The following is a 21,895-nucleotide window of genomic DNA, read 5'->3' as shown; positions in this document are numbered from 1 at the left end:
TTGTAAGCTTGTAGCCCACTTGTCTTCTCTCTCCTCTCTTCTCCAACTAGACACACCCTATTGTATTTGCTCTTATAGCCCGCCTACATCACTCTATTGTACTTGCTCTTGGAGTAATAATCAATAAAACAATTATCACGTTCCCCTTGTCTTGTTATTATGCTCTTCTTCTTCTTCTTCCGGTCAGTGTCCTATGTCTGTTGTGTTCCCCTCCTCTCTTCTTGTTAGTATTCTCACATCTCAATATTTGTTGCACTCAAAAAGATCTTTAGCACTGCCCGCCACATTATTATACAAGCAGCATGCTCTAGGTGGTGAGATCTGCCATATCGGTTTAAGTACTTTTATTTGATCTGCCATGTTCTAGTTGATATATCGATAACGTTTATTACATGTGATTAAGATTATTAGATGTGAAGTTCATACACTTCCTGTGTATTTCTATTCTTTTTGATTGATTTTCATAATGTGTAACAATGTAAGGAAACATGATGGTATATTTTACTCTTCCGATGACAGTCATGGTGGAACCATTTGCAAAAACCAAATTTCGGGGACTTGTGCTAGCCATCTATACCTAATTAAGATGGTGCATATGGTATGTTAATTTGAGGGCAGAATCCAGCATGGTTTTGACTACTCCATCCATCCATTTTTACAAGGCCTAACCCCAAATTTCATTTTGCCATAATTACGAAGGCACATTAGCTAAACGATGCGTCCACAATTTAATTCTCTCTCGGAAGCCACATGTGGCCCCTCCATCCCCTCCTTGAGAAAACGAGTTGGCCGTCATATTAATGAATGGCATGCATACAAACAACCTTTAGAAATGAGGTAATATCACCGGGAGTAATAGAACTTGCACTTGATGTTCAATTTGATGCTAGAACTTTAAAAACATGGATTTGTGGTCACTGAACTTGACATCACATGCAAATACGGTCACAAAATATGCATGCTGATGTATCAGGGTGTATGGCCCCACTTGTCAGTGAGTGATGAGTATGGCTGACTCATTTTTGCACAAAACACCCTCACTTTTTTTATTTGCAGAAAAGGTCGATCACTGTACTCCATATAGGTACGAAAATTAACACAAAAATGGGGAGCCTCGAGTCGAACCCATGACTGATGTTCACGACAAGCCACTCTAGCCAACCACCCTTCCCTGTTCACACATCAAGCACGGATAGCAAATTTAGATATATTGAACGTGGAGCTTAAATGACATTTATTTTTTTCGCATCTATGAGCAGTGGGTGTACATCTACATGCCATTTATGCTATTTTACATGTCCTGTTTTTTTACCTGAAACATGTAGAGGCTCGCACTGCTACGGTTGGTTCCGTTAAGCAGGACGAGAAGTCATGTTCAGGTAGGTTGACGCATTAAGATCAACATATAATGCCATCAACACAGTACTTACAAAGTGGAGCAGTAAAACAATGGGAGTGATACTAATTGCACATCAGGAAGGTTTGACAGAGCAGTAAAATTGAGTGACATTTCAAGAATCAAGCCCTATGCATGGAAATTTGTTCTTGCTCCCTTTGTCACTCTAGCTGGCTGTACATGCAAGATGCATGTTTTCGGGAAAAACAGTAATGTTCTAAGAATATTTTACACACAAACGATCGTTAGTAAATAAAAACATTTTGGTCAAAAAGTAAATAAAAACATTCAAATATGCACCTCTGTATTATATAAAAACAATATTTAGTTAATATCGACATTGAAAATGTTTTTTAAATAAATATGTTTAATGCATCCAAAAAAATATATACACTCGCGGCTTATATTTAAATTATGCAAAATGATGAATTCAAACATTTACTAAATATTTATGAATATTCACTTGATTACAATTTTTACTCATGACTTATATTCAAAAAATTATATAATTTAAATATTAGACATGATTGAATATTCATGTCAACAGTTTACATTTTAAATTATGAATATTTTAAATTATAAAAATATAGAACTATACAAATGTGAGAATAGCTACTGAAATGTTTGTATAATTAAAATAATATTTTTAATTGTAATTTTGGAAATATTTATGTTCTTTTAAATGTACAAACATTTTTATAATACATAAATATTATTTAAATATATTAATATTTTAAAATAATACATGAATTTTTTAGAAGTAAGTTATTTTGTGTATGTACAATATTTATAACACATGAATATTTAGATGTTATTTTTGTTACTGAAATTATAATTTACATAGTGTCTACAAATTTTTAGGATACTAGGAAACATGCCAGTGCGGTGCAAGGGGAGAAAAAAATATAGCACGTACCCCTTACTTGATAAGCACGCGTATCACTGCTTACCCTCCTTCCAATATATTTCTTGTAATGAGTAACAACTACTTGGCAAATGACAGGAGATAGAAAACAAAGGAGCCGCCTCATGACCTTCTCCCTCGCCTCCGTGTTGCGATGGGGAGGGAAACCCGAAATCGCATTATGAGTGAGGATGGAACAACAATCACCTACTGGCTAGTATTTCCTGTGATTAAAGAACACCACATAAAAACATTGAATGGGATCTTTGGATTCTTGTATCAATCAAAAAGTCACATTCTATGTTTCACCTTGGTCTTCAAAGAATGAGCCAATGAGTCTGGAATATTCAGCTACCAACATATAGGTATATCAATATTTGTCATGCACCTTAAGAAAACTGCAATTCTTGATGTAAAACATTTGTTACATCAGTTTCCTTTTAGATTCATTTGTGCTAGACATTATGGAAAATATCATATGCATCTACACCATTTATTGCTTCATCTATAATTCAACAGAGAACATGGCAGGGAGACAAAACATAAATAAAGAAAAATGAGAGACCTAAATAACCATGATGCCGCATCCAAAAGGAAAGTAGTAACCTATACAGAAGGCCTCTTCAATAGTAATAGTACTCCAATAATTACGTGTGGATGTATATTGCCGGTATGTACTGTGTATATCAATTAGACTGATTAGCCTATGCAACGTCGTGTATAAAATTATTTCCAAACATCTGGTAAATAGAGTTTGGCCGCTCTTGACGGGTCTTATTTGGGAAAACCAAAGTATTTATACTTATACGTTTAATCTTTGGTAACTCTATCACAACTTTTGAGTCTGTCCATCATATACAGTGTTTGAGGGATGATGCCCCGGCACTGTGTGTGTACAAACTGGATCGCTCAAAAGCCAATGATCATTTTGAGTGGGCCTTGCTTAAATGGAGCTTTTCTCAGGCATGGATGTCTATAAACTTCAGTTGGAAAAATCTTGAACCTTTCACTCCTTCATGTGGGTCTACGCCAAGGTGATCCATTATCTCGTTTTTTATTCTTTTTTGTTGTTGATGCTTTGTCTACGCTGATCAACAAAACTATGGTGGAGGATGGTCTTCAAGGAGTCGGTATCTGTAGAAGAGCACCGTTATTTTGCATCTCTTTTTACAAATGATTCTTTGTTATTTTTCCACGCTTCTGAGTAGAAGGTGGTGTTGGTAAAGGGCTTGTTGAACACTTATGCTTCATCGACGGGTCAGCTCATAAACCCTTCCAAGTGCTCCATCATTTTCTCTGATAATTCTCTGCTAGCGGTATCTGAGGAAGTAAAAAAATATTTGAGGTGATGGAGCAATTTTTGAGCCCAACTATTTGGGGCTTCCTTTCCCAGAGGGGAGAAGGCGTAAGGGGATATTTGAAACGGTACAAGCAACATTAAGTAGAAGACTTGTTGACTAGATTAACAAATACATGTCTTCGGGAAGCAAAGAGCGGTTAATTAAAGTAGTGGCTCAAGCCATCCCCACATATGCGATGAGCGTTACTCGTCCTGACGGCGTCGGTTTGTGATGATCTCACAAGGCTTATGTGACAGTATTGGCGGGGAGCGAGAAAATGAAAATGTAAGATGGCATGCTTGAGTTGGAACAAGATGGTGCTTCCTTAGGGTAAAGGTGGAATGGGTTTCCATGACATGAGAGTTTTTAACTAAGCTCTTCTCGCAAAGCAGGCATGGCAGTTACTTGATACCCCTGACAGTTTATCTACCCGCTTGCTATGTGCAAAATATTATCCCAATGGTAATCATATCCACAACCCGATTCCAGGGAGGCTTTATATATTGACCTTAACATGGGTTGGTTTGGATCGTTCGACATATGGACAATTGGTTACAGAGATTAATTAGATCATTGATGTCCAATAGGGAAGTTTATTCGGCTTAAGATCCAACAGGAAGAGAATGAAGTGGTAGGTCGTGTGGCAAACTATAGTCACACAACCCATGTCCCTCATATATTGAGGAACTTTTGCCTCTCGATTGTAATTATGTACTTGATAAACATAACTCGTTATTGCCCTGGGGAAGAAAAAAAAAAGGTGCACTTGCATCCTCCCCCAGCGGCCATCACGTCGGCTTGTACAAATCGCTAGGTGTAGGTGTAGCCCGGCCGTGCATATTTGATTGATTGTGCGACTAATTGGCACCAGGACGGAATTGATCTGATTAGCAAAGGCCCTATATCACGCTACTAGCAGAGTTGGATAGTTAGGAGGACAATGATATCTTTTGCTCATCAAGGTTCAAGTTCTGGATTTGACATTGATTCTCACATTATTTCTGGATTTAGCGATGTTTGTTCAATGGGAGGAAACGTTTCCGTTAATTACTAGTGCCGACTCAGTCTCTCAAAGGTGTTCATAGGGATAGGGTGAGCGTATGCTCGTGTGTGTGAGTGATTTTGATTGTACCGTGTTAGAAAAAGCAGAGTAGAGTACAAGCTACACAGTACAAATTAATGAGAATGAATGAAGTCTAGGTCAGACCATTGGAATAATCCAATTTTTGTTGTGGTTGCAGCCGTCCCGCGAAAGATGATAGGCGAGAGAGGGGAGGATCTGGCCAGGGTGCGCCATGTAATCGGTAGTTACTAGAGTCGTGGGAAATACACTTTGATTTCTGGTTGTATATACACTGTATATGAAAATTATTTTTAATAATTAAACAAAAAATAAAAATAGTTAAGAACTACTTTTAGAATAAACTTGACTTACTTGCCACTAGTATATAAATTTTCACAAAAAAAACAACATTGACTTGACAGCGAAAAAGACAAAATTTATTTGCTATTATAGGTCACTATTCATGCTATTTTGACAAAAAAATGTCTTTTTTAAAGCAAGTCAAAGAGTAATTTTCTTTTCATGGAACTTTTCTCACGAGTGCAATGGAAGATCAAGTTTATTTTAAAAATATTTTCAGAAATTTTTGAGTTTTTGTTGAATTACTAAAAAAATTCATATAAAATACATATGTACCTATAGACCAAACATCTGCGTCCCTAGAGTCACGCACTAGTTACAATCTTGGCTATATAACCCTCGCATGCCACCATCTCACTCACTCATCCACACAAGCAACGAGGGAGCTATGTGGTGGGCTGGGGCAGTGCCCCCCCCCCCCCGGGCCCTAGCATCTCATACACCAGGGCGTCCGCCTCAACAACACCCTAGCGTTGAGTATGCAGAAGACACAAGCCTCAACGATTGCCTTGACTTCTTCATCCTAGCACTCTTCAAGGTGGAAAGGTTTCCGTACATCCGCCAAGCCGTCGCAGACTGGCTCGGCAGCACCGGCTATCCGCAGATGGTCCCGGGGATCCTCCCACCACTCGCGGTGAACTGGGCCCGACTGAGCTGCGCACTGCCCTCGTCAGCCCAGCACGGGCACGCCGACAAAAGTTGGGAGGGGAACCTCAAAATACAAAAGTTGGCGACCAGTCCTCTGCGCGTCCAGCATTGGCGTCATCCCGTTCCAGCGGAGTTTCGGGTCATGGAACGAGGGTGAGACCGTACGTTTCCTTTTCTGGCAAGGCGGTGCCAACCGGTGTGTGCCCGGGAGTATTAGCGAGCCAACGGGTGCTCCCTAGTCACGTCCAATAAACAATGTAACCGTCGTCTCAAAAAACTGAATGAAGTTACTTTTTTAAAAATGAATAAAGTCGCGTGTTTTTGTTTAAAAAAAACGCTTCAGGCTTAGGCGAGCAACGGGAGCCGTTGGATCCTGACGCGAGCTTCGATCTTGACCGTCCGTTAACTGAAGAGCGTAACACCTCTTTACCAACTGACGAAGGTGGCACCCGGAGGAACAGAGCGGCCTCGCCTGACACCTCCACCCGTCGTCGGCGCGCGCGTCTCCGGTGAACTTGTTGCCGGGCCGGGGACAGATGGCCGGTCTAGACCATTACCACGACGCGCGAACGGGCGGCGTCGATGTCTCTGGCCGGCCTCACGCCCGCGGCGGGCGGGTCGTTCAGAGAGACCGAGCAGAAGACGTGGATGGGGACCGAGCAGTACCTATGCCGATGTGGAGGTGGGTGGGTGGGGATGCAAGGACGACGACGGCGGGGAGAAGAAGGTGACGTGCTTTCTCGCCAGCTGTGGCACGGTAAGATTGTTTCTGCTAGTACTAGTATTTCCCTTCCTCCTTCCGTGTATGTATTCACACCTCCAAGGTGTATGACGAAATGCCCCTCCCCTCCATATGCTCTTCACTCTTCGGTGAAAAGGACTGGTCCGGATTGGAAATTTGGAACAGCGCTTCCTTCCACATAAAACTTGTAGATGGTTCACATACAACTTGTAGACCAGACTCGTTCAAGTCGCTAAATCATTCAAAGTTAGGCAGATTCTAGCTTGTCCTTATCCTTATAAACTAACTACTCCCTTTGGGGTCATGGGTTGGAATATGTGTCCCGATGTTGACAATGATAAACAACAGGTGGCTATAAAGACATCCATCAAGGTTGACAAGCACATGAAGAAGGAGTTCACCGATGAGGTTATAATCCAATCTGCAATGAGGCACAAGAACATTGTCATGCTCCTAGGCTGCTGCTTAGAGCTGGATGTTCCCATGTTGGTGTATGAGTTTGTAGTGAGAGGGAGTCTGTATGATGTTCTCTTCAAGTGCAGAGATAGGATTCTAGCGGGCACACGACTGAGGATTGCTATTGGGTCAGCCGAAGGCTTAACATACATGCATTCAGCAGGGGAGAGTACAATCCGTCATGGTGATGTTAAATCTGCCAATATCCTTCTGGACGAAAAGTTCACCCCAAAAGTTTCAGACTTTGGGACATCAAAGCTACTCGCAAGAGGAAAAGCCGAGATGACAGAACATGTCATTGGGGACATGAGCTACATAGATCCAGTATATATGGAGCAAGGGATCGTCACATAGAAGAGCGATGTCTACGGCTTCGGAGTTGTCCTCATAGAGCTTATCACAAGGAGGCCTGCAACATATGATGCTATGTTGCAAACTTTGTTGAAGCTTTGGTAGAAAAAAGAGCAAGAAGCTTTATTGACAATGATATTACAAGTGAGGCGGATATTAATCTCTTGGAAATGGTTGGCGGAGTCGCGGTGGATTGTCTAAAACCCAATCCAGAAGAACGACAAGACATGAAACGAGTAGAGCACCGCCTCCTCGAGATTCTTGCACAATCTGAAGATTATAGTCATGAGAGGAGCTTCCAGGGAGATCTTAGTCCGGCACCGGATGATGTTGCTTTGCTTAAAGCGTCGGGAGAATGAAGTATCTATCCTCTACCAATATTTTTACATTTTTCACTCAATTATGTAATGGTTTGATTGCATTGAGACATCAAGACATTAGACTATGTACCAATTTTATTCATGTGACATTTTCCTTGGTGACAGGAAATGTAGGATCTAATTGTTGTGGATTTATTATGAGGTATAAACAGACATGCCATCATGGTTGTGTGCATCACAATGATGCAGAGATCGGGGTCACCCCCTTTCCGACAAAAATAGACGCGACATCTCACCCTTGATTTTGTATGGGAAATTCCCTGGGCCTGAAGCTTAAGGATGTCTTGCTGAAGCTTAAGGATGTCTTGCCGAAGTGACGACCCCCCTAGCACAACGGAAGAACGGTGGTGCAAGATAGTAGGAGCAGCGAGAGGGGCAATGATAGCAACACAAGAGAGAGAGAGGACGCCCCGTCAAGGACTGAACTAAGACAAGGAGAGGAAGATAGAAGAGGAGACGTGCCTAACACTCTAACAGCATACTATGGAGGAAGGAGAAAATGTCCATGTGTAAGAAACTAAGAACTGACAGTGCTGTTCCATGTGTAACAGGACAGTGCTATCTTACCTAAGACAAGAACTGACAGCGCTATCACACAGCATAGCCATCGTCATGTTCAGTTCCATTGTAGCTAACCTGACAGGCTGATGGATAAACTTACCAGTATTCTTTATACAACATACTACTACACTGAGGAAGCACAACAATCTTAGAGATAACTTCATGAGAAAGTAGTGGCTGCACGCAACTTTGGTGCACCCACAGAGTGAACTGTAAATTCGTAAAAAATAGAAAAAAAAACAAAAAAAAATCTGAAACTTCGTGGATGTGATTATGAGCAAATGTTTTAGGAGCTTGCAAAGTTTGGTCAACAAAAACACCAGATGACCTCTATACAAAGCGAAATACAAATAATGCTCTGCACTCAAGTTACTGTTCACGTGTTTTCAGCATAAACTTTGTTTTTTCTTTTTTTTTGTACAGAGCTCCTCAGATGTCATTTCGCCACCAAATTTTGCAAGCACCTAAACCATTTGATCATAATCGCATCCACAAAGTTTCAGATTTTTTAGAAATGTTTTGCTAAGTTTTTTATCGTGGGAGCATCGGGGATGCAACCATCAATGGCTCAACCATCCAACCCATCACCGGCGCCGTGGCGATGCCCTAGACCTCCCGGGCTTCTCTGCAGATTTGGTCGAGCATAGCAACGAACTCCCTAACGCCCGTGAAGACCCTGAACAAGCGAGCCTCGTCGTTGCCCGCCTCGTCACCGCCGTACGGCATAGGACAATCTCAGCTGATTGACCTCCAGATAGAAATTAGAGACATAGCTCATAGCATCCACTCTCTTGAATGCAAATGCTACGTCCAGTATTGTCATCACAAAGCATCGACGGCGCAAAGCTTGGTAGATGGGTCATCCTTGAGATATCTGAGCATTAGCTCTTCCTCATTGGTGAGAACCAACTGAGCGAGCATCCGCAGGGCTTCTACTCCTAACCATGTGCATTGCCTGTACCAGGAAACAAAAACAACTAGAGTTAATAACAAGGACGCATCATGGAAGAATGGAGAAAACGGTAATTAATTAATTGCAATACCAATTAGATAGATGTAATGCAAAATATAGAGCCCCTTGAATGGAAAGTTTGCTGTAAACCAAAAAATGTGGAAATTTCCATGGAGAATTTGAAACACGGTCACCAATAAAACATGATAGCTCTAGAAAGATTGTCCAGTACTATATGCAGAGGATGCAAAGGCTTCGCAAGCTTTTATATACTAAAGAAAACGTTGCTTAATGTGAAATAGTGAGACATATACATAACTTCATGTTGCTAATGTCTCATAAAGAGGTGCTTGATGGTAAGGTAACGCAAGCAGGGATCTTCATATCAAGTAGTTGATGAACACAAATGAAGCATAGCATGTCCCAGTCCAGCGACAAGGCACAGATGAATTTGTGTGGCAACAACCAACAGGTTGATCGACCTCAGAACATGGATTTGGATGATTAAGCAGGGATCTTCCCACAGCATGTGGGCACTCAGATCACTTGTTCTGAGATAAGAAGATGCTTGGTTCAGATTAATGTCTGAACCCAACATCTATATACAGGACCACTTTATCTTTTCTTAAACCATTTTAAGTTACTTGTCAACGTGAAAACATCAGCATCAGCCTAACTAAGTGCAGGCTAATTCACCATACCCTGATAACACCGGAAAAGACGTGCTTGCAAAAAGATATCATCATATCAAGTATTTGATAGACATATATAGCACGACATGAAGCTGTGTGGCGACGACCCACGGGTTGATCCACCCTGCTATCGACGACATGTGTGTCATGTGATTAGCACATGACTGGTTCATAACAAAATCAGATTCCATGTCCATAATAAGGTTTCTCTTTTTTCTTCTGATAGCAGCATATGCATTTAACTGAAAGAATGCTATGCAACTTTCTACTTAATAATGCACCTTGTACTGCAGCAAATGTGACCACTAGCACATTCAGTTCCATGTTTATTCTGATATTAGGCCCAGACTATCAGCATCCCTTCATCAACTGGATAGGAGTAGCGACAGATGTTGCCTAGATGGTGGCTTTAGTCTTACTGTTATATAACTTTGTAAGGTCTTGTGTGAATAATTAATAAAGTGGTTGTATGCATCGTCCAAATGCAGAGGCCGGGGGTCCTCCTCCATTTCTAAAAAAAATGTTCATTCTGATAACAGAATATGCACTGAACTGAAAGAATGTTATGCAATCTTTTCTCTGTTAGCACGGTATAAGTGGATAAGGCAAACACCACAAGCTCATCATTGATAATGCACCATGTACTTCTGCAGCAAAAAAAATATTTGAGGCGACGCAACAGATTTTTTTAGCCCAAGTGTCTGGGGCTTTCTATCCGGGGGGAGAAGACATAAAGGGATATTTAAAATGGTGCAGGCATCATTAAGTAGAAGACTTGTTGACTGGAGTGGGAAATACATGTACTCAGGCAACAAAGAGCGGTTAATTAAAAGTGTAGAAGTGCATGCTCTAGCCAATGCAACCAAAAGACCGATCTGATGGAAGAGACTAGGCAGCACATTATACGTCAACACTCCCCCTCACGTGTGGCTTCCTCGGGCCTAAACGTGGGCCGAAAGTGGGCTGCAATTTAATTGCGCCAGCCGGGTCTTACACTCAAAACCTATTGGCTCTGATACCATGTAGAAGTGCATGTTCTAGCAATGCAAACAAAAGACCAATCTGATGAAAGAGACTAGGCAGCACATTATACGTCAACAAAAGGCAGTGGCTAAAGCCATCCCCATATATGCGATGAGCGTTACTCATCTTGCCGGCGTCGGTTGAGTTGGAACAAGATGGTGCTTCCTTAGGGTAAAGGTGGTATGGGTTAACACAACATGACAACTTTTAACCAAGCTCTTCCCACAAAGCAGGCATGGCAGTTACTTGATACCCCTGAAAATTTATGTGCCCGTTTGCTATGGGAAAAATATTATCTCAATGATAATCATATATCGATACAGCCCGATTCCAGGGAGGCTTTATATATTGACCTTAACATGGGCTGGTTTGGATCATTCGGCATATGGACAATTGGTTACAAAGGTTAATTAGATCATTGATGTCCAATAGGGAAGTTTATTTGGTTTAAGATCCGACGAAAGCAAAATAAAGTGACAAATCGTTTGGCAAACTATAGTCGCACATCCCATGTCCCATGTATTAAGGATCTTGTACCTCTCGACTGTAATTTTATACTTGATGAATAGAACTCATTATTGCCCCGGGGAAGAAAAAAAATGTGCACCTGGATCCTCCCCCAGCGGCCATCACCACGTCGGCTTGCACAGCGCACATGCACAAATCGTCGCGCGGCCTAGCTAGGTGTAGCCGGCCGTGTGCGTCCACTTACGCCTCATGCAGCTCTTGATTGATCGTGCGAGTCGGCACGGTCAAGACCAGCACGGAGGAGTGAGCAAGTTGGCAAGTAGATCAAACGATCCGATTAGAAAGAGGGCCGTCTATCATGCTACCTAGGTGGCACTTACTAACCAAACAGAGATTCTCAAAAGAAAAAACCAAACAGAGTAGAGTGTGCTAGCTAGTACGTACTGGTACAAATTGATGAGAATCAGCTCCATTTGTGGTGGAGTGAATGCAGTCTAGGCCAGACCATTGGAATAATCCAACTTTTGCTGCGGTTAGAGGATAGACGAGGGAGAGGGGGATCTAAGCTACTAGACTCACAAGCACCCCAGACCATTGCAATAATGCAACTCCTGTTGCGGTTGCAACAGTCTCGCGAAGGAGGGCAGGCCAGAGAGAGTGATCTGGGGTGCGCCATGTGGCCGGTAGTTACTAGAGTCACGTATTAGTTCCAATCTTGGCTATATAAACGCCCCATGGCACCATCACTCACTTATCAACACAAGCCATGGCGGAGCTATGGTGGGCTAGGGGGGCAGTGCCCCCTCCCCCCCCCCCCCCCCCCCCCCCACCCACCCCAAAGATTTGGAGAGATCCCTTTGTCTTTTGAAAGGCTTAGATTAGGAAAAAAATAGTGTTTGACTCCCCCAACTCTTCATCTTTTGCGTTTCGCAACCCTAGTGGTTTCTTTCTAGCTCTGCCACCAAGTAGGTCTGCCCTCCTAGTCGTAGGCATTGTTAGCACTATGTAAGTGCCTCCATCTTCTTCCTTATCTTATGTACGAAATGGACCAAGAGAAACTAATTGTGCCTCCATTTTGTCATGTAGGCCTAGGCAGCCACAGGTGGAGGCGCTGACGACAGAGGCCAGGTACATCACTTTCATGGCGGCGTTCAACGCTTCAGTGGGTGGCCAGTACAGCCAACGCCGTGCTGGATGGGCACCCTGTCCTGCGGCCACAGGATCTGCACGCACCCCTATGATCTGGTTGCATGTCCACCTGACGAACTAGGCGGGTGAGATCCGGGTCAAACTCGCATTTAGAAGTGATAACCTGTATGTACTTGCCAGGCTTCTGGAACCACGTTGGTGGGTGGTTCGCCTTCGCGGGGCAGACCAGAGAGATGGGGATCTAGGCCGGGAGAGCGATAATACTAGACGCACAAGCACCCCAGACCATTGCAATAATGCAACTCCTGCTGCGGTTGCAACAGTCTCATGAAGGAGGGCAGGCCAGAGAGAGTGATCTGGGGTGGGCCATGTGGCCGGTAGTTACTAGAGTCACCTACTAGTTCCAATCCTGGCTATATAAACGCCCCATGGCACCATCTCACTCACTCATCAACATAAGCAATGGCAGAGCTATGGTGGGCTAGGGGGGCAGTGCCCCCCCCCCCCAAAGATTTGGAGAGATCCCTTTTTCTTTTGAAAGGCTTAGATTAGGAAAAAAAAAGTGTTTGACTCCCCCCAACTCTTCATCTTTTGCGTTTCGCCACCCTAGTGGTTTCTTTCTAGCTCTACCACCAAGTAGGTCTGCCCTCCTAGTCGTAGGCATTGTTAGCACTATGTAAGTGCCTCCGTCTTCTTCCTTATCTTATGTACAAAATGGACCAAGAGAAACTAGTTGTGCCTCCATTTTGTCATGTAGGTCCGGGCAGCCACAGGTGGAGGCGCTGACGACAGAGGCCAGGTACATCACTTTCATTGGGGGTGTTCAACGCTTCAGTGGGTGACCAGTACAACCAACGCCGTGCTGGATGGGCACCCTGTCCTGCGGCCATAGGATCTGCACGCACCCCTGTGATCTGGTTGCACATCCACCTGACGAACCAGGCGGGTGAGATCCGGGTCAAACTCGCGTTTAGATGTGACAACCTGTATGTACTTGGCAGGCTTCTGGAACCACGTTGGTGGGTGGTTCGCCTTCGCGGGGCAGGACGGCACCCTGCCTGACTCGACTCGGACTGAGTGAAGTCTAGGCCAGATCATTGGGATAATCCAATTCTTGCTGCTATTGCAACCGTCTCGTCAAAGAGGGCGGACCAGAGAGAGAGAAATAGAGAGAGGGGGGGATCTAGGCCAGGGTGCTCCATGTGGTTGGTAGTTACTAGTCACATACTAGTTCTGATCCTGGCTATATAAAAAAACCCCATGGAACCATCTCACTCACTCAACCACAGAAGCAACGACGGAGCTATGTGGTGGGCTGGGGGCGGTGCCCCCCCCCCCCCCCAAGCCCTGGAGATGGATGCCCTGTTCTCCAGCCACAGGGTCTGCAGCGCGCCTCGGCGTTTTGGATGCACGTACAACTTATGAACCAAACATGCGAGGTCCGGGTCAAGCTCGCATTTCAATGTGATAATATGTATTTATCAGGCTTCTGGAACCGTGTTGGTGAGTGGGTCGCCTTCAGGGACCAAGAGGCCACCTTGCCTGGCTCAACTCTTTGGAAAGGGCATTACCCACAAAAGCCTGGGCTATGTCCACCTCAACAGCACCCTGGCATTCACGCACACCAACACCCTGGCCAACTTCTGGCCCAGATATGTGGAAGATACAAGCCTCCGAGGCCGCAAAGGCTATATCTCGCTTACAGCGAGTCTTCCTTCATTCTACCTGAAGCATCTACAGTTGCGAGCCGGCCTATTCACGCATACGTAAAAGAAATAGACAAGAGAAAAATGAGTGTAGCACTACTAGCCACTAGGCCACCATTCGTTTCGTGTCAACTTAGTAGGTCGCGACATTATTGAAGAAAAATAACCGGTTTTCCACTGGTCTTCCGTTTTTCATTGGTTTTTCTTTGTTTCTTTCTGTGTTTTTGCTAGGTTTTTTCTTTCTTTTTTCTTTTTCACTTGCTTTTTGTTTTCCTTTCTTTTTCCTTCTTTTTTCTTCAGTTTGTTTGTTTTATCCTTGTTTTTAATTGTTTCTCGTGGAGGCAGATATTTTTCTCCCGTGAGAGGCACAGAGAAAGAAAATGTTTTTTTTCTTCCGCTGGAGGCATAGATTTGACCCTTCCTTGGACCCTGCGCAAGCGGGAGCTATGTGCACCGGCTGCCCTTTTTTTTTCTTCCGCGGGAGGCATAGATTTAGTTCTAGTGGAGGCACGTGTTTCTTCCGCGAGAGGCACATGTATGCTTCTCGGAAAGGAAAATGCTTCTCGAAAAGGAAAACACTTTTTTTCTTCTTTCACGAGAGGCACAGATTTGTTTGTCATGGAGGCACAGATTTGCTTCCTCGGGAGGCATAGCTGTGCCTCTTAGAAAGGGAAAAAGGCTGGGGGGAAACAGTGCTTCTGCTCGGTATTTTTTCTAGGTGTTTTCTAAAAAAATCGCCGAAACCATGTTGATACCATTATGCTCCAATTGCATAGGTTTTGTTCAGATCATTAATGTATATGCTTAGTTAATTATGATACATTGCCATGTTTGTGGGTATAAATCTATTTGTGCCAATTGTTGCATCTGGTACGTTTTTTTTCTTCCGAGGGAAGCATAAATTTGCTTCTTGTGGAGGCACACGTTTACATTCGTGAGAGGCACAGATGTGCTTCTCGGAAAGAAAAAAAACACATTTTTTTTGCTTTCGCAAGAGGCATGGATTTGTTTCTTGTGGAGACACAGATTTGCTTACATGAGAGGCACAGAGAAAAAAAGATTTTTTTTCTTCCACGGGAAGTACAGATTTGTTTCTCGTGGTGGCACATGTGTGCTTCCTCGAGAGGCATAGCTATGCTTCTCGGAAAGGGAAAAAACCATGTTTTATTGCTTCCGCGAGAGGCACAGAAAAAACACATTTTTTTTCTTTCGTGGGAGGCACAAATTTGCTTCTAGTGGAGGCACAAGTTTGCTTCCGCGAAAGTCACAACTCTGTTGTTAAAAAGAGAAAAACACGGGTTTTTCTTTCGCGAGAGGCACAAATTTGCTTCTGCGAGAGTCACAACTGTGCCTTTTAGAAAAGGAAAAAAGTAAAAAAAAAAATGCTTCCATTTGATTTATTTTTTCTAGGTTTTTCCTAAAAAAATTGTGGAAACCATGTTGATCCCATTATGCTCCAATTATTGTTCAGACCATTAGTCATATATATGCTTATTAATTTTTGATACATTGCCATGTTTGTGGGTATAAAACTAGTTGTGCCAATTGATGCATCGAAACTTCTCCTAGTAGTAGAACATCCGTGTGTATTGAATCAAACAAATGCATATAAATGAGTCAAACAAATGATTAAGGTCGTCCCCAAGATCGAAGCTCATTTCTCCCTCATACATTCAGATGTGTTCAGACCCTTTAGAAGTAAAGACAGTTGATATCATTTATTTACTAGTTATGTACTATTGTCACCTAGTAACATCATCCCTGTTGTTGAACTTTTTCCCATATGAGGATTTGACAAGCGATGGACTAGGGTTCCTACTGTGAACTTCACAGATGTCTCGTGTATTTAGTATTTTACTCTTTTTTTATTTTCATAATATGCAAGGAAATATGATGGTGTATGTGTAAGTTGTATATTGTTCTGATGATAGTCATCGTGGAATCATTTGCAAATCAATTTTCAGGAACTTTTGCCAGCCTTTTATATAACTAATAAATGGTGCATCCGGTATGTTTTGAGCCTTTGGGGCAGAATCAAGCTTGATTTTGACTAGTTATTAGTATGATGGTATATGTGTAAGGTGTATATTGCTCCCACAATACCCATGGTCCCCGCAACAAGAAAAGATACCCATGGTCCCTGCAACAAGAAAAGATACCCATGGTCGGATCATTGGCAAATCAATTTTCGGAGAACTTCTGCTAATTTCAGGGCAGAATCAAGCATGATTTTTCACTAGCTAAGATGTGTTCAAAGACTGAGCAGTATTGTTGCGACTTGAACACATGTAGAACCGCAAGATCTATGAGGAGATGGACTTCGGGACTTGTTAGGATTTGCCAGGTTGTACCGCTGACGTAGCGGCGAGTAAGCACGGGACTCTAGAGCGTGGGCACCTAGATACTCCCTCCTTCTCAAACTATAAAGCGCGCATTGATTCTTTTAGTCTTCGGTCGCACAATTTTGGCTATAATTTTGGCTCATTATATGACAATGAAATTATCATAAAGACATATGAAATAGGATTGTTTTACAAGACAAATGCAATGATACTATTGATACATGTTCAATCGCATTATTTTGGTATATATTAACGATCAAAGTCATGCATCAAAGACCGTGTAAACTCAAGCGTGCCTTATACTTTGGGAAGGCTGCGGCGGGTTGCCGTGGGTGATTGCAATATAGTGTGGCTAATAAGGTTGCTCGTGAACATGCTAGGTTGGCTAAATTTTCTTTGACTTTTGATTGGGTTGAGGTGCATCTGAGTGAAATCGTACCTCTTCTTTTTTATATAATTTTTTTTGATTAATTGATAAATAAATCTTACCTGTCGTAATAACCGTTATCTTCTCAAAATATGAATAAAGTCATGCGTTTTGTTTACGAACAAAAACGCTTCAGGCTTAGGCGAGCAAGGGGAGCCGTTGGATCCTGGCGCGAGCTTCGATCCTGGTTGTCAGTTAACTGAAGAGTGGAACACCCGTAACTGACGAAAGTGACAACCGGAGGAACAGATGGCCTGGCCTGGCCTGACACTTGCACCCGTCGTCGGCTCGCGTCTCCGGTGAACTTGTTGCTTGGCCGGGGCGAGATGGCCGGCCAATACCACGACGCGCGAACGGGCGGCGTCGATGTCCCTGGCCGGCCTCACGCCGGCGAAGGGCGGGCGGTTCAGAGAGGCCGAGCAGACGATATGGACGGGGATCGAGCAGTACCTATGCCGATGAGGAGGTGGGTGGGTGGGGAAGCAAGGACGACGACGGCGGGGATAAGGTGACGTGCTCTCTCGCCAGCTCGTGCTCCGTGGCAGTGGCACGGTAAGATTCTTTCTGCGTATTTCCGTGTATATATTCACACCTCCAAGGTGTATGACGAAATGCCCCTGCGGTTTCCACTCTTCGGTGAAAAGATTCACATTCAGCGTTTTGAAGCCTATACTGATCGCTTAATATTGTTTTCAGTGGTGTGGTCATCTTGAGGGCGGGTGCCATTTGTCCAAAACAACTCAAACACTTGAAACCAAAGGGAGTGGTTAGTTTATAAGGATATAAGGCCAAACTAGAGTCTACCTGGTATCTTCCATGCATCAACGACTTGAACGAGTCTGGTCTCATACCCCTAATATTACATTATTAATTCTAATAATCAGGCCGGCAAAAGAAAAGAATCTTAATCGTTACGTGTTTGAACAAGTTTGCATTGCTGTGAGTTGGAATCTGTATGTAGTCCTAGTGTGATGTGTATAGACGCTGATGGTTGATGTTGCTACCTGATATAGTATATCGGAGGATGGTCAACCAGAACCCTGCTAGCTTCAATTACAACTAAAACTTGGCATATGTGTATATAAATAGCAAATCAGAAGAGGTAGCTGGCTAGGTAAAATCTTAGCACCATGGCGACACCCTCACAACCCCGGCTGTTGCCATTGCTAACTCTGAAGTTCCTGCTACTCGCCGCGGCAGCAACTCTGTCTCTGTGGCAGGGTGGTGCCTGCGCTGAAGAGCAGCGCCGGCCCATCACGCTTGAGGGTTGCCAGGCCATGTGCGGCAACATCAGCGTCCCCTTCCCGTTCGGCATGAATCCAGGCTGCTTCGTCGAGGGCTTCCAGGTCACCTGCAACAACTCGTTCAACCCCCCTCGTCTCTTCCTTTACTACAACCGGACAGGACCGCGAACCTCATTCAGCGAGATGGGCGAGGCGGCGTACTCGACGCCGACGCCGGTCACGTCGGACCCGGCGCTGGAGAAGAGGTGGGAAGTGCCCGTGGAGCTCATGGACATATCGGTCGCCAAGAGCGAGGCACGGGCTTACGGACTGGTGAGATCCGACTGCAGCACGACTGCGCGCAACCACTTGCTCAAGCTTCAGTTTACGTGGTTATATCAGCCATTCTACCTGTCAGAGAAGCGCAATTTTCTCGTCGGTGTTGGCAGGGGCGTCAAAGCTAGGATGAGCGACTACTTGCTGGGCTCCGCAAGCCCTGATACGACATGCTATTCAAGCATCGGGTAAACTTGACCTGCACTATACATGCATTCTTTTGTTTGTCTAAATAGATAGATATCCTCTGTGCATCTTCTTACTAAAAGAGGTAAAAAAAAAAGGAATTACTATACTGAATTGGGAGGGCTGGCAACATTCTGAATTAGTATTACTGAGTGAGCTTTTTGTGCCAGACCTACCTGCGAGGACGCCTTTCCAAAAGGAAGCATCCTCAACAGATTTGGTGTGACGTTTCAGCCAGATAATAACACGTTTTGGGAAAGTTCACCCTGCCTCTACGGCATGGTGGTGGAGAGCTCATGGTACAACTTCTCTGATGAGGACATGCACGGCTACGAGGTGCTATCCAACAAGTACTCGAGGGGCGTCCCCATGGTGCTCGATTTTGCCTTTAGGGACGGTTCATGTCCGGGTGCGGACGGCTCTGTCCGTCCAGGCTACAGGTGCGTCAACGGCAACAGCTCCTGTGTCAATGCAACCAGTGCCGAAGGCTATTTCTGCAAGTGCTGGGAACATTACGATGGCAACCCTTATATTCCTAATGGATGCCAAGGTATGTACTCAATGGATTTACATAAATTTGTTGAACAAAGTCGCCACAGACACCTCGTAGTTAATAGGCAGGCCATAACATTGAAAGAATAGCGCCTAAAAACCTGAAATAAATCCAAGAAATATGTCAGGACCCGTGCCAAGTCTGGAATTTGAACACAGGTGGGCTAGTTCCACCACAGTGAACCTAACCATCTAAGCTATGCCTAGTTCGCTTTGGTAGTATTTTCTGTTACAATTAGCTGCTCGATCAAGCCTTCACATGTTTTAATCCTTTTCTTTCAGACATCAACGAGTGCGAGCTCCGAGAACAAAATCCTGATCTCCGTGATTTGTATCCTTGCGACGGGATCTGTAAGAACAGGCTGGGAGGCTATGACTGTCGATGCAAACCCGGAATGAAAGGGGACGCCATAAAAGGAACCTGCACGGAGAAACTCACCCTAGCAGCAAAAGTGACTGTGGGTAAGCACTAATCTTTTTTACTTATAAGAAAAAAAGAGTTTCATTATCTCCCGGCCTCTGAATCTAGAGGATGCACACAACCATGATGATTTACTAAATGCGGAATACAAGAGGTGGCCAGCATCGGCGTAACCAACCATGACTACGAGAGTAAACATCTAGTACAACACTGCTCAAGAGTGATGTTTGTCTAGTCTAGTGCACCAGATGACTTGCCTATGCCTGTATATTCTGGTATTAGGAAGTTGCATTTCAAGTTTTCATTTCTCTTCATTTTTGGGAGATACATTGTGTTTAAGTTATCATGGAGTATGTAGGTACTTTTAACGAAAAGAGTATACGAGCCATGCTATTCTTTCTTTTACTACCCCCTCAAGAATTCCCAAAATTTGTCATTTTGGATAGGTGTAGTCAAACTTTTGAAATTTTGATTGTTGCCGGTAATGATTATTCAGTTCTATACCATCCAGGTTCTGGGGTGCCGGTAATAATTATTCAGTTTCTACTTTTTGTAGCTGTACCTTCAGTTTCATCACATAATTAAGTCCTTAAATACTCCCTCTGTCCCATAATATAAGATGTTATTACAACGAATATGTGAGCATGTTGGATGTAATAACATCTTATATTATGGGACGGAGGGAATACCGTTTTGAAAATTAGTTGGCTTACTAGTTGTATAATTAGTTACTTAGTTGATTATGGAGAAATAGCATGTCAAGTTAATTGAACATTCTATCATTTAAGTGTAATGCTATTTTGGTGATTGTATATATGAAGATCTTGACATGAGTAAACTTGAAGCTTGACTATTTTGCACTTTGTCAGGTATTGCTGCCATGATTGTTGTCTTGGTCCTCATGGTTATGGTCCATCAGCTACTAAAATTTAGAAGGTTCTATGAACAAAATGGTGGTCCGGTACTAAAAGGTGTAAAGAATATAAGGATCTATACAAGGAAACAAATTAAACAAATGACAAATAACTACAGGTGTGTAATTGGAGAGGGCCACTTTGGTAAGGTTTATCTTGGGACTCTCAAAGACAAAAAACAAGTTGCTATAAAGAAGTCCATCAAGGTTGACAAGCACATGAAGCAGGAGTTCACCGATGAGGTTATAATCCAATCTGCAATGAGGCACAAGAACATTGTTATGCTCATAGGCTGCTGCTTAGAGCTGGATGTTCCCATGTTGGTGTATGAGTTTGTAGCGAGAGGGAGTCTGTATGATGTTCTCTTCAAGTGCAGAGATAAGATTCTACTGGGTACACGATTGCGGATTGCCGTTGGATCAGCCGAAGGCTTAACATACATGCATTCAGCAGGGGAGAGTACAATCCGTCATGGTGATGTTAAATCTGCCAACATCCTTCTGGATGAAAAGTTCACCCCCAAAGTTTCAGACTTTGGGACATCAAAGCTACTCGCGAGAGGAAAAGACGAGATGACAGAACTTGTCATTGGGGACATGAGCTACATAGATCCAGTATATATGGAACAAGGGATCGTCACACAGAAGAGCGATGTCTATGGCTTCGGAGTTGTCCTCATAGAGCTTATCACAAGGAGGCCTGCAACATATGATGCTGAGCGGAGCTATGTTGCAAACTTTGTTGAAGCTTTTGTAGAAAAAAGAGCAAGAAGCTTTATTGACAATGATATTAAAAGCAAGGCGGATATCAATCTATTGGAAATGGTTGGCGGAGTCGCAGTAGATTGTCTAAAACCCAATCCAGAAGAACGACAAGATATGAAACGAGTAGAGCACCGCCTCCTCGAGATTGTTGCACAATCTGAAGATTATAGTCATGAGAGGAACTTCCAGGGAGGTATTGGTCCGGCACCGGATGATGTTGCTTTGCTTAAAGCCTTGGGAGAGTGAAGTATCTATCCTTTACCAATATTTTTACATTTTTCACTCAGTTATGTAATGGTTTGATTGCATTGAGACATCAAGACATTAGGGTATGTTCCAATTTTATTCATGTGACATTTTCCTTGTTGATAGGAAATGTAGGATCTAATCGTTGTGGATTTATTACGAGGTATAAACAGACACGACATCACGGTTGTGTGCATCACAATAATGCAGAGGCCGGGGTCACTCCCTTCTCAAAAATGTACAGACTCGAAATTTCCATGTTACATTTGAATTCCATTTCTTATGGACACATA

At 43.4% G+C, this 21,895-nt stretch overlaps 1 protein-coding gene and 1 pseudogene across 2 annotated transcripts; both read left to right on the top strand.

Annotated features, from left to right (window-relative positions):
* Positions 1-6,153: 6,153 nt before the first annotated feature.
* LOC147988349 (putative wall-associated receptor kinase-like 16 pseudogene) lies at positions 6,154-7,794 on the top strand (annotated as a pseudogene). Its single transcript, XR_015613946.1, has 2 exons — positions 6,154-6,468; positions 6,802-7,794. The product of XR_015613946.1 is annotated as a putative wall-associated receptor kinase-like 16 pseudogene (transcript).
* A 9,615-nt stretch (positions 7,795-17,409) lies between these two features.
* On the top strand, positions 17,410-21,895 carry LOC125542303 (wall-associated receptor kinase 3). The gene is made up of 4 exons (XM_048705282.2): positions 17,410-18,707; positions 18,876-19,255; positions 19,540-19,719; positions 20,548-21,895. Exons 1-4 carry the CDS (start codon positions 18,091-18,093, stop codon positions 21,600-21,602), a joined length of 2,232 nt encoding a protein of 743 aa, XP_048561239.2. The 5' UTR covers positions 17,410-18,090; the 3' UTR covers positions 21,603-21,895.

This window comes from Triticum urartu, chromosome 1A, assembly GCF_056163025.1.
Source record: "Triticum urartu cultivar PI428250 chromosome 1A, HENAU_Tu73, whole genome shotgun sequence".
NCBI classification, from domain to species: domain Eukaryota; kingdom Viridiplantae; phylum Streptophyta; class Magnoliopsida; order Poales; family Poaceae; genus Triticum; species Triticum urartu.
Note: the sequence above shows the minus strand (reverse complement) of the source record. Positions and strands in the feature narration are given on the sequence as shown.

Bases quoted from the DNA above. Each gene is read 5' to 3' on its own strand.
- LOC125542303 (XM_048705282.2), top strand. From the start codon at position 18,091: ATGGCGACACCCTCACAACCCCGGCTGTTGCCATTGCTAACTCTGAAG. The intron at 18,708-18,875 runs GTAAACTTGACC...TTTTTGTGCCAG, and splicing joins ACATGCTATTCAAGCATCGG to ACCTACCTGCGAGGACGCCT. The intron at 19,720-20,547 runs GTAAGCACTAAT...GCACTTTGTCAG, and splicing joins AGCAGCAAAAGTGACTGTGG to GTATTGCTGCCATGATTGTT.